Here is a 12,907-nt window from a genome sequence, read left to right as displayed (position 1 = left end):
CATCCACCCCAGATGGGACTCGAACCCACAATCCCTGGCTTAGGAGGCCAGTGCCTTATCCATTAGGCCACTGGGGCTCGACGTTCAGTAAATGGGGAAAAATAGATTTAAAAATATAAAAACAATGATTGACTTGAATATTATGATGGGGCAGCCAGACGTAGAAGCACATTTTAAAAAAAATTGTATACCGGTACTGAAAATATAGAAAGGTCAGGTAAAACGCTATCTTTCAGGGTAATTTTTGAAAATTATTTAGTAACTTATGAGAGCAAAACCAATTGAAAAAAAAAATATTCACTAGTAGCTGTTAAAAAGGACCAAGGGTACCAAAACTTTAACCGACATAACCACAATGTAAAGACCACTGGGAAGGCTTTTAAAATTGCACAAAGATGATCAGAGTGGGTCTTCAAAAGGCAGCACAGCTATTTTCCTAAAATGACCACTGGGGGGCAGCACGGCGGTCGATACTCAAGAGAGCACCAGGCAGACAGGTTTATTCAACAGCAGTGTTCTTCAGTGCCTTGAGAGGCTGACTGTGTATTTCTTTGTCAATGTATACTTGCACATTATTTTTGTATTCAAACTGCCAAATAATGTGATAGAAGAACTGAACAAAACTAATGTGTGGCCCAAAGATAAATGAAGAGTGATGGTTTTTGGTCCTTACTACCAATGTAAATGTTTCCCTCATTTGTGTGATCCATTCTGTCAAATGTTGTTGTGGTATATTTCATTTAAGATTTTTGCACTGCAAACATCCAGTGGTGAGTGTTTCTTGTTCCATCACATTTAAAACTATGTGTTGAGTGCATTTGTCAAAACCGTGGTCAAAACCCACAAAGGAAGCAAAGTAGCCTATCTATACTGCTCATGTGTTTACAAAGTACACCGTTACTTCCAATTCATTTGTACTTATATGTTCTCTTCCAGGGGTAAATTATAACAAAACAAACTTGCAATTAGGCTTGATTTAGCAGCAACAGCACTAAGAATCAGCCATTTTTTAGTGCATATTTTTCAGGCTTAAGTTCAGTTTGGTTCAAGTGGAGCTTGCTTAGAAAATGTTACCTTTTTACCAGTCTGTTTATGCCATTCAACATTTGTACTACCTGTCTAAACTACCAGGTAACAAAACAATGAGTTTCAAAACAACTGTTGCAGTCATGGGGTACAGTATAGTACTTTTTGAATTTCACATAAAAATTGGGCTAGAAATGTGAGAAGAAGAAGAACATTGCACAATATTTAAGTTTAAGATAAATATATATATTTTTATAAATTAGTTCTAAGAGAGATGTGTGGTAATATTTCTGTAGTTTAGGAAATCATAAAATTTTCAATTAGAACTCAGAAAGTCGATACTACCTTTGCATTGACATTGGTGATCTGCAATTAAGTTGGCGGTACTAAACAATTTCATGTTTAAACAACTTTTGAAATGTAATATTTTCACTTAGTTTATGCCTTTTACCTTAATGATAAAAGCATAAAACATGAATGTGTCTAGTCCAATTTTTCAAATATTTTTCCATCATGCAGCCTACTAAATAAGAACCACCTAAATTGGCAATATTTCAGATGAAAATGACAAAATTCATAATATTTTTTCCAAAGTTAGAGTGAAAGCAGAACAGAAAAGTCAGACAATGACATTATTCATCAAATGTGTGTCAAATAACAATTAATTAATGTTATTGTAAATCAATCAGTCACAGCCGAACTAATAAAGCAATGTTTCCATTCTATAAATAAAAAAAAAAAATGTTTCCATTAACTGTATCAATCCCCTCATTTCACCAACGCGCATGCGCACGAGAATTCTGACTTCTTGACAAACCGTCGGATGTGATGACTTAAAATAAACACAGCGGTTGAGGTTTAATATTCTAATATCAGCCCTCTGGCAGACTGACAACAAAGAATTCAACAGCTGACCTTGAACTAACTATAGCACAGTCACTGCGTTTTCATCATGCCGGTAAGTCTCCACGCCTACTTGCGCTCCGGTGGTTTCCAAAAGGTCCTCCCTTTTCGGACCCCGGTCACGTGAGCCGATATCTGTGGAAGCGCGGTCTCGCCAGCCGACACAGACTTTTTGCATGCGCGTTTACATCCAAAGTTTTAGCGCTTATATCTCACAGATTTCACAGTAACCCATTACCAGATAACATGTACTGTGCTCAGAAATCTAATGAAAGCTGTTGCAAGCCATGTTTTGTCATCTGATATGCAAATGTATTCATTTAAATTGCATGTCTGTCCATTCTAAAATAAACTACCAGTAATGACATGTTTTGTTTGAAATCTAAGCTTTAACACTGACAAGAGGGTTTGGTGTGTCGTTAAGCATCTCATGGAATGGAATCAAACAGTAAATGAAGATATTCCACGTGAAATGGCACATCTGGTCATGTCATGTTAAATCTTTCTAAAGTTGCTTCATTCTAAGGTGAATGAAAAGTTTAACTGGATTATTGTTGATAATGATGCTCACTGACATCAGTGAAAGTTTTGCCTGATCTTTGAAAAAAGTGGCATTTTGGATGGTTTACATGTTAAATAATACTCTGTCTATAAATGAGGGGGCCTGAATTGTAATATAACTTTAATTCCTCAAATTTTCTCCAGTCATTTGTCTTCAAACTTGCTGTGATGTTAGTAAACATCATTACCAACAGTAATGCAGTCAAAATGTTGCTCCATGTTTGATAAAGTAGCATTTTGGATGTTCAGATGTTTTACTTTGAATATAAAGTCAGGTTGCTTCTGTGAACTATAACTTTAATTTCTCCAGTTCTCTCCTGGCATTTTTTCTTCAAACTGGCTGTGATGTTGCACAAAACCCTCTTGCCAGTGTAACCGAAAGTTAACAATTCTTCAAAATAAAGCGTCAAATTCCCTTTGATGTAGATTGCATTCTATTTTATTTTCCCTTTTCATCTTTTAAATAATCCAGTAAACCCATAGAGTATGGGGAATTTATGAATGAAAAACTATGTGTTCATGTATTTATTAGTTGGAAATTAGAAGTTTATGTGTTGTTGGTCTGGAATCATGAGCGGTGAGTGTGGACCCCCCCCCCCCAAACCTGCCTATGCTCTCTGGGCCACATAGGGTAAACCGCATCTGCCCACCCCTCATATATCAGAGTAAAGATGATAAATAAATTGCCTCTGTCTATCAATACTGCATTTGACACTTGATGCATTTTCTTGGTGTTTGTCATTTGTTTTCAGAGGATTACGCCTATAGAACAGGCAGTAAGCGATAACATCAAGGTGGTAGTGAGATGTCGCCCACTTGATCAGAAGGAGAAGACAATGGGATTGAAAGAGGCCGTCACCGTGGACGAGATCCGTGGAACCATCACGGTTAATAAGTTAGATATGCCTCAGGAACCTCCAAAAAAATTCACTTTCGACACTGTGTTTGGGCCTGACAGCAAACAGCTGGAAGTCTACAATCTAACAGCCCGCCCCATCGTAGAGTCGGTACTTGGAGGATATAATGGTACAGTCAATGTGGGAACACTTTTCTTATGATTTAACCTCTCTTAAAATGAAGCCAGGGTTTCTGTATTGCTTTCAATCTCCTTTTTGGCATATCTCATATCTCTGCTTTTCATTTTAGGCACAATTTTTGCATATGGACAAACTGGGACGGGAAAAACATTCACAATGGAGGGTGTCAGAGCAGTACCAGAGCTTCTAGGAATAATTCCAAATTCCTTTGCTCACATTTTCGGCCATATTGCCAAGGCAAAGGGTGATACCAGGTAAAGGATTTTGACACACAGGCCACCTAATACTGCACACTGACATGATTTCAAAGGCATTTCCTGTTATCAATGCATGTCGCCCAGAATAAAATGTAGTTCAAACTTTTGACACATTTTTTCTATTAGACCAATTAAACGATTAAGGTCATCTGTGATGAAATTCAAGATTGATTTTAATCTTATCTATCTCCACTGTCAGCAGTCTGTAGCTAACGCTCATAATTTATGTTTGGGAATCACATCCGACTGATAGATAGATAGATGATGACTTTATTAATCCCACGATGGGGAAATTTCATTTCTGTGGCAGCAACACAACATTCAGAAATAATCTATATAATATAACATCAATAAAGGACATCGCAAATGACATTTATATTAGATAATTAAAAATATTACTAAAATTATTATGAAAAATTATTATCAAAAATGAGATTCTTATTAAATAAAGAAATAAATATTAAATAAATACAGCTGCAAAAGTGTAAAAAACATGCGGTCTGCAAAACATGTAAACTGTAAAAAAAACATTACAAATTTTTTCAAAATACAGAAATAAGATGGAATGGAATGGGGTCTAATGTATTCGACCAGTTGGGTACTCCCTGAGATACTGTACCCTAACTGCCCTCCTTTAATGGCGATCATCAAGGTGTCATGGGAAGGTGGTCAATTTGCAATGTACCTTGGGGGTTGGGCTACTTGGCAGTGGCTGGCTCCTCCTTCCCTGGTTGCCGATCAGCTCTGCCCTCTTGATTTTAATTGCATAGTAAACATGTAGGGTCCTTTGTTGGGAGGGCGCCTGGTCATCACTGTGTCCTCACAGTGCTCTACCCACCTATTTTAACACGTATTAACACACACACTTTAACACACTATACACACATAGAAGTTAAACAAGGAGGGTAGTGGTCACTGACACTTACTCTATACCTTGTCGGAGGAGCCAGCCACTTAACGGTGGTGGTTGTATCCACCCACACACCTTCCATTGAAAAATGTTTCAGGTGGGGGCCAGCGGGCACCACATGCTTTTACTGAGGCATCTGATTGGTCAGTTTATAACTTAAATAACTTGCAACAAAGAAAAAATATCATGAAAAAAATTAGGATTGGCAGAAAGGTGTTAAGAAAAATGGTATCAGAGCAAGAATGGCTATTCTGATGAAAAATAATGACTGAGTAATAGTTGTTTATTTCTCTAAAGAGGTTTATGTGATTTTGCCAGCTTGGAGCCAGCAGGTACTTCCTATTTGGAACTCAAGGGGGGAAGGGGCACTCAGTCCAGTTCTATATATACAATGGTCAATGGTTGTATCCCTTGAGCATGGGCTTCCAAGGCCTGGCTAATCCTCTCTCCTCGTGGGGAGGGGGATATCTGGGATCTCTGGCTATGCCATGGGCTAGGGATCGCATCACATCAAAGCCGGGGGTGTCTGTGTATCTGTGGTGCTGGTTTTAATTATTACCTTTAGATTACTTCAACAAAGCATCTGTTTTGTTAAGTTCTATTTTAAATCTGAGTCTTAGAAAATATTATAAGGTATGACACAAGTAAAATTGTCAACTTGAAGTTTAATTTTTTATTTTTAAAGTTGTATTCTGTTTTATTTTCACATATTCACCTTTTTCTTTTTCTTTTTTTCTTTTTTACAGGTTTTTAGTTCATGTGTCATACCTCGAAATTTACAACGAAGAAGTCCGGGACTTGTTGGTGAAAGACCAAATGAAACGGCTAGAGGTAATAAGGTTATTACATTTAGCCAATAAAGTAATAACAAGTTAACTTATATTATTGTTGATGAGGTTTTTTTTTTCTAATTTCAAAATTGTACAGTACAGATTATAGAAAATTCCTTTATTTTTTTGTGTGACAGGTAAAAGAAAGACCAGATAGAGGTGTGTACGTCAAGGACCTCTCTAGGTACGGGGTGAACAAAGCTGACGACATGGACAAGATAATGACAGTGGGCAATAAGAACCGTAAGCACAAAAACTGAAAGAGTACATAACTATGTGCAATTGCAATTGTATTGGTATTTTGTTTTCATTATTATACAGGAAAAAAGTGATTCAAATGATATCTGATTGGAAAGTACATGATAGGTGATTCCTCCCAGTGATCCAATTCATAATGGAATCTGTCATGATTGGATTATGACCTGATCTAATGGGTGTTATTTTTCTATATTGTCATTAACCTTATTTTTTTACATTTAGGATCTGTTGGGGCTACAAAAATGAATGAACACAGCTCCCGTTCTCATGCTATTTTCACGGTCACAATCGAGTACAGTGAGAAGGGGGTGGACGGAAACCAGCACGTGTGTATGGGAAAGCTACATCTGGTTGATCTGGCAGTATGTATAATTGAAAAAAACAATTACCCCCAGAATGAGAGGACACTGGTGTCTTTTTCATATGCATCTCAACAGATATTTTTCCTTTCTTTTTTGCTTCTCCTTCTTTATTACATTTGCTTTCCACCCCCACAGGGTTCAGAGAGGCAAGGTAAAAGTGGAGCCACAGATCAGCGTTTGAAGGAGGCAGCAAAAATCAACCTCTCCCTCTCCACACTGGGAAATGTCATATCAGCCCTGGTAGATGGCAAGAGTAGCCACATTCCCTACAGAAACTCAAAGCTGACCCGTCTGCTTCAAGATTCACTCGGAGGGAACTCCAAAACTATGATGGTACTGCCGAAGTTCTAACAAATAGCGATTAAAGAGGATGTAGTTGATCCATTTGGTGAAGATGGATTGTTTCGTTGCTTATTTAATTCCCAGATATTTCAAAATGGATCAAGATAGTATAATAAATATGAATTGTAATAAATTATGTTCTTCTTTCCAACAGTGTGCAAACATTGGTCCAGCAGATTACAATTACGATGAGACCATATGTACTCTGCGCTTTGCTAACAGGGTGAAAAACATCCAAAACAAAGCTAGGATCAATGAGGATCTGAAAGATGCACTGTTACGGCATTTACAGAAAGAGATTAAGGACCTTCAGAAAAAACTGGAAGAGTGTAAGAAGCCAATCATCAAACACGACAAGAGCTTAAAGCACTGAAAGTTCTTCATACTTTTAAAGTGTAGATTTGCTGAGAAATGTGTTTATTAAATATTAGGTGAAGAAATCTCTGGGCCAGAGGACACGGATGAAAGTGATTATGAAGCTGGGGAGCCAGGAGAAGGCCGCCTGAGAAGAAAAGGTAGGAACCAGACATTAGAAAAATGACTAGAGCTATAGATCGTTAGTTAGGTGGGGATCAGATTTGATTCAAACGATCAACAATTCACTAATTAAAACAGAATTCTTATTATTTAATATATTGTGTTTGAATGGTTGCTATATGTATGTCCTTTTACTGGATGAATGAAAATACAATAATTATTCAAACTCCATCATTCATATCTTCACAGCGCTCTCCAGATTATAATGCAAATTATATTTTTCTATGATTTTTCTAAATACTCAATGAAATGACAGCATCAACTTCTAGTCACTAACCATTAGAGTATATATTGAATATTGTTGAACAAACCTCCTGAAAATAACAGTAATTTAAAATAAAACCTTCAAAGTCAATGTTCAACATGATTACGCACAACAGAGTTTCACAACATTTTAGAGATTCTAAAGAACTGAAAATGGTCATTTGTTGAATTTGCTGCATTGGGCAAATAAATCTTAATATAACAAGTTAGATTTGAACATAAGACCCCTTATTTTGTAGCAGCTTCACAATTCTTGCATCCATTGAACTTGTGAGTTTTTGGAGAGTTTCTGCTTGAATTTCTTTGCAGGATGTTAGAATAGCCTCACAGATTTGCTGTTTGGATGTGACTTGCCTCCCACCCTCATAGATAATTTGCTTGAGGATGCTCCAAAGGTTTTCAATAGTGTTGAGGTCAGGGGAGGATGGGGGCCACACATCAGTTTATCTCCTCTTTGCCCATAGCAGCCAATGCAGAGGTATTCCTTGCAGCATGACATGATGCATTGTCATGCATGAAGATGATTTAGTTACTGGAAGCATGGTTCTTCTTTTTTGTACAATGGAAGAAAATGGTTGGTCAGAATCTCCACATACATTTAAGATGCATTTTTATACGTTCAGGGACCCTAAAGCTCTCTCTCCATGATTCCAGCCCAAAACATTCAATTTCAGTTTTCAATTTTCAATTTCAACATGACTCATGAGTCTGCCACCTCTTTGCTGACTTTGCAGCCTTGTTGGGACATGGTTGCCATCCACCAACCACCCACTACTCCACCCATCTGGACAATCCAGGGTTGCACAGCAGTCATCAGTGAACAAGACCTTTCTCATTCTGCCTTTATCTGCACAAACCTGTGTGTGCTCCGAATCAGCAACAAATCTCTTACTAGTACAATGTTCACGCTTAAGTCAATAGAAGATTTGAGATTATTCTGTGATGTGTCATTCTTTGTTTTTTCTCTTCCTCCTTCTTCTGCAAAACACTTCCTTTTTTTTTTAAATACACCCTCCTAATTTAAAAAGAAAGAGGTTGGTGTAGGAAACTACATGATCCCAGATCCCCATTTCAAATGACAATTTTTCCCCCTCATCTGCTTCTGTAGCTGTTGCATTCACTTGTTACTTCTTTTTGTTGTTGTTTGTTTAAGCAAGGTGTTAATTTGCTATGTCTTGTACGTTGTTGTGCTCGTTTGAAGCTGTGCATTAGCACTAAAAGATTTAATGCAGTTGAGCCTAGTGAAAAACTCAAATTTCATCCCAAATACAGTGGTCCTTTGCTGTGTCATACTTCACTGTTTGCAATTTCACAGATTTTGTTCAGTGCAATTTTGCATGCTTTTTATTTATTAATTTATTTACCACAGTGTGCGCACTGAATCCTGATTGGCTGTTGACCTTGTCAATGTATAAAGTGTGTAGAGAAGGGTTTTACAGCTTTGTAAAATGTAATCCTACTTCACAGATTTCACCTATCATAAGTCATTTTTAGAACGCAAGTCCCGCGATAAACAAGGGTACATCGCACATTTACCTTAGAAAATGATTGGTTAATCTAAACTTTGCCATGTATTTTATTGGGATCTGTCTGTCTGTTTAGAAAGGAAACAGTTCTCTTCAGACAAAATGGCTGAGATGCAAGCAAAGATTGAAAAGGAAAGAGAGGTTTTGGAGGCCAAGCTCAACATGACGGAGGAGGAAAGAAACAAGGCCCGAGCAGAGCTGGAAATGAGAGAGAAGGACCTTCTCAAGGCTCAGTGAGTCCATCAAGAGAGAAGACAATAAAAATCTGCTTCTTGGTATTGTAGTTTTCCACATTATCTGCTGTCACTAATATTTCAAAATGTACCTTTAAATCCTTGTAGGCAGGAGCGTCATCAGCTACTGGAGAAACTGGAGAAACTGGAGAGGAACGTGATTGTGGGTGGAGTGGATCTCCTCGCAACGGCCAAAGAGCAAGAGAAACTCTTAGAGGAATCAAAAATTGAGCTTGAAGAACGTCGCAGGAGAGCCGAGCAACTTCATCACGAACTGGCGGAGAAGGAGGTGCTTGTTTAAACAAGGATGCCAAATTGAAACTGTGTCTCTACATTTTTTTTTCTGGTGCTGCTTTAATTTTTGACTTGTGAAAAATTATTTCCCCCAATATTTATGGAGTTAGTGATGAAGAATTTTTGAAATGCCTTGAATTAAATTCTATTGAGTTTTCAGACACTCACATTTACTGAAAATAAGCTATCGTACATATCAGTAGTGTTTTGGAGTTGTCAAATTTCTGTGATCAACCATTACAGACCTCCAACCTTCATGTGGCCTTCATATTAGTTAAAGAACAGTGTGAAGAGAACTTTGTGGAAAGAGATTTTATAGGTTAGAAACTGCGTCCAAGTCGATGGTCACAGCATAAAAGCTTCAAGCAGATGTGCACCAGGCAAGGACTGTAAAGAGATGGACGAGATGTCAGTGAAAACTGCAGGCCTGGCCATCAGTTTCTGATGCAGCTCTGTAAAAATGGTCAAATTTGACCATAAACTCATTCTCAAATCTTTTGGAAAGAGCAGGTAAAGCTTTTAGGTGTTAGTGGCAGCTTAAGACATCATAGATATTCTTTGAGCGAGGTATTGATTTAAAGGACATCATGTCTTTACATATAACAATTGACAAAGATTTTTAACTTATTTACTGGTTTCAAAACAGTCAATTGCAGAGACGGTGTTGTTGAGTTCTAAGTAAAATTGCTGCATTATTGGGGTTGGAAATGAGTTTAGTTACCACTCAAAAAGTTATTTCTTTTTTAATCTGATGAACAGTTTAATCCTATTCCTAAACTCTTTTTCTTACTTAAATTCAAATGATTGATGTCAGTTGTGACCACAGTGGTTTTCTAATGAGATTTTTGCTGTGAAAACCAGTGAAATCTTTAATCTTTTTGTTTGACTATCTCTTCCCATCAAACAGCAAGAGCATCTACAAAGAGAAGAGAAGTACAGCAGCCTGCAGGAAGAGGCTCAACGAAAGACCGAAAAGATAAAGAAAGTTTGGACCGTGTTGAGGGCAGCCAAATCTGAAGTAAGAAAGATAATTATGGGTGATACTTAATGATATCAACTATGTTTAGTAAAATCTGCGATATAATAATTCACCAAACCCCATTTACATTGGTTAAGACCAAGTGTGCTGTTGTTTTGATCTGCTAGTTGGCAGATCTTCAACTAGAGAATTACAGAGAACTTGAGGGTCTACAAGAAAACAACTGTCAGCTGATGCGGGAGATCAGGCAGCAGACGCTCATCATAGATCATTTCATTCCCCTGGAATATCAGGTCTGTACATGTTTACATAAAAAAAAGTTCGCCTTTTTTAGAAACAACATTTAAAAAACGTTATTGTAATTTATCTTTCATTTTAAGTTTGATCTTGTTCTGTAATTTATAACATCCATATCAGATTTTTTTAATCGGATATTGCAATGATACATGGGGTCAAGATGACCATGTTCTCCCTACCATGACAAAGGTGGATAAAGGTGGAAAGATTTCATGGAATCCATGGAAACCAGTGAAGATCACAAATCATTGAAGAAAAAAGGTTCAGCGCACTGTCTAGTGGGTCTAGATGACCCAACTCCCAATGTTAAAGTGCCTAGGATAGCACAAGGGTTAAGTATTATGTTTAACAGGAATGGATTTCTGATACCTCAAACTTTCATGAAGCACACCTGCTGGCTGACAGGGGAAGCTGTCGTTTGCTTGACCGTTTACTTTATGTCTGAAATGACATTACAAACCATAAATAAATGTTTACATTCATGTCAGACCAGAATCCCTGATCCGTTCTTATCTTTTTCCTAACATGATCTGTTCTTATCTTGAAGGAGATGATAAAGAATAATGCGCACTGGAATGAAGACATAGGAGAGTGGCAGCTGGTGAGCTCACTTTGATTTGTTGTTAGTTGGATTGTAGTCATCTCATTACAGTTTTTCAAAAAGGATCCAAATTGAATATAATGATTTGTATTAGATTATACAATTCAGCCATACAGTAAAGGCCTTCCATAATTTCTGTTTCATTTATTTAAAGTTCTATGGTATTGTGACCTTTATTTTTCAGAGATGTGTGGCCTTTACTGGCAACAATATCAAAAGACAAAACCCTAACCAGGACAAAAAAGAAAAGGATGTAAGTTGATGAACAGTAACTGTATTTATTTCCCTGTTTCTTTAAAAGATGAACTTTGATGTATTTCTTTTTGTTCTTTTTGGTGTTGTCACATGAAGCTGTTTGAGGTGGATCTGTCCAGTTTTTACTCAACCTACACAACAGAGAGCCTGCAGCTGTCACCGAGTAAGCAGGAAAGGGCTAAAGCTTCTGAAAGTAGCAAGAGCGGCCGACCCAGGACTGAACAAAGGGGATTGTTTCCCCCCTTATGCATTCAGTAAATAAGCATGTCCCTGTTTTATGTAAAAAAAAAAACGAATCCGATGAACATGTTTCATTTCATAGTTTGTTCTTAAGTGTTTCACCTAGATGATGTTCAATTGGTGTGTCAGATTGGACTTTTTTCTACTTTCTCTGTGCAGCTAATATTTGTTTTGCCAGGTAAAGGTTTTGTTTATTTAGTACAAAGTAATGTTAAGCCTCGGTTTGTCTCTGCATGCTGTTCTTACAGCTTTGCTTGTTTCTCATTTAGTCAAAGAAAAATATAAAATTCACTCCTAATTTGACTCTTAATTTAGAGCGTAAGAACAATTGGAGGCACTTGTCAACATTTATATTTAAGCAACAAAGAAGAATGCCATGGAATAAAAATTGTTTATGGGTAAACTTTGTTGTTGCAGTTTGCAGCAAGCCAGCAGTCTGAGCATTCTTACATTAAAAAAAGATTATTTAAATGTTGGCTTTAAATTTAGATTATTTAAACTGTATCCTGTATTTAATGGTGTTTATGAATTTCAGCCGTCTGACTGCAGAATTTAGCACAACTGCGGGCTGACAAATGATGGTCATTAAAATGGAAACTCTTGATCCTATTTTTCTTCTTCTTTATTTAAAAAAAAATCTTGGATTGAGGGATGACTTTCAATAGATCGCAGCGAGGGAGCTGCTCTGCTACGCACGAAACCCTGACCCAGAATCAGGTCGTCTACAAGTGATTTAGCACCAGAACTTTCTTTGGTAAAAACTGTTGTGGTTTTTCTTATTCCTTGTTTCCTCACTTAAATGTGCACCTAAAATGATATATTAGGCCCAAATGTTTAATGTCATTTTTTAAAAATCAAATCCACGCTTTTATGTTCTCTTTCACAAATGGTGAATGGCAGCTGAAACTTAACCCTTCCTTTTTTTAATGCAACAGTCTGTTGATGGTTACTTTTTTTATTATTGCCCGTGCTCTCTATACCCTTAAAGCCCCCACTCTGATCATCTTTTGATCTATTTTGAAAGTGGTCCTTTAATTATGATTATGCTGCATTTGGCCAAAATCAAAAATATGCCTGTATTGAGTTGTGGGCGGGACTGTTGCAACCCCGCCCCGTTCTTAAGAGATTTCAGTTTACACTCCCTCAGACTTTCAGCCTAACATGACTAGTGATTACTTATCATGTTAATAAACGT

General features: G+C 37.2%; 1 protein-coding gene and 1 non-coding gene across 2 annotated transcripts; one reads left to right on the top strand and one right to left on the bottom strand.

The window, feature by feature from the left end:
• Positions 1-4: 4 nt before the first annotated feature.
• On the bottom strand, positions 5-77 carry trnar-ccu (transfer RNA arginine (anticodon CCU)). Its single transcript has one exon. It is a non-coding gene; the product is annotated as a tRNA-Arg (tRNA).
• Positions 78-1,828: 1,751 nt separating this feature from the next.
• LOC101170096 (kinesin-like protein KIF3A) lies at positions 1,829-12,321 on the top strand. The gene is made up of 16 exons (XM_004071772.5): positions 1,829-1,984; positions 3,243-3,516; positions 3,637-3,781; positions 5,441-5,525; positions 5,662-5,767; positions 6,005-6,144; positions 6,280-6,477; positions 6,641-6,815; positions 6,918-7,001; positions 8,890-9,046; positions 9,155-9,335; positions 10,248-10,358; positions 10,487-10,612; positions 11,164-11,217; positions 11,402-11,470; positions 11,569-12,321. Exons 1-16 carry the CDS (start codon positions 1,979-1,981, stop codon positions 11,728-11,730), a joined length of 2,073 nt encoding a protein of 690 aa, XP_004071820.1. The 5' UTR covers positions 1,829-1,978; the 3' UTR covers positions 11,731-12,321.
• The last annotated feature ends 586 nt before the right edge of the window (positions 12,322-12,907 follow it).

The sequence above is a fragment of the Oryzias latipes genome, chromosome 8 (genome assembly GCF_053564925.1).
Source record: "Oryzias latipes strain Hd-rR chromosome 8, Olatipes_Hd-rR_3.1".
Taxonomy (NCBI): domain Eukaryota; kingdom Metazoa; phylum Chordata; class Actinopteri; order Beloniformes; family Adrianichthyidae; genus Oryzias; species Oryzias latipes.
The sequence above is the reverse complement of the archived record's forward strand: the minus strand, read 5'-3'. Positions and strand labels throughout refer to the sequence as shown.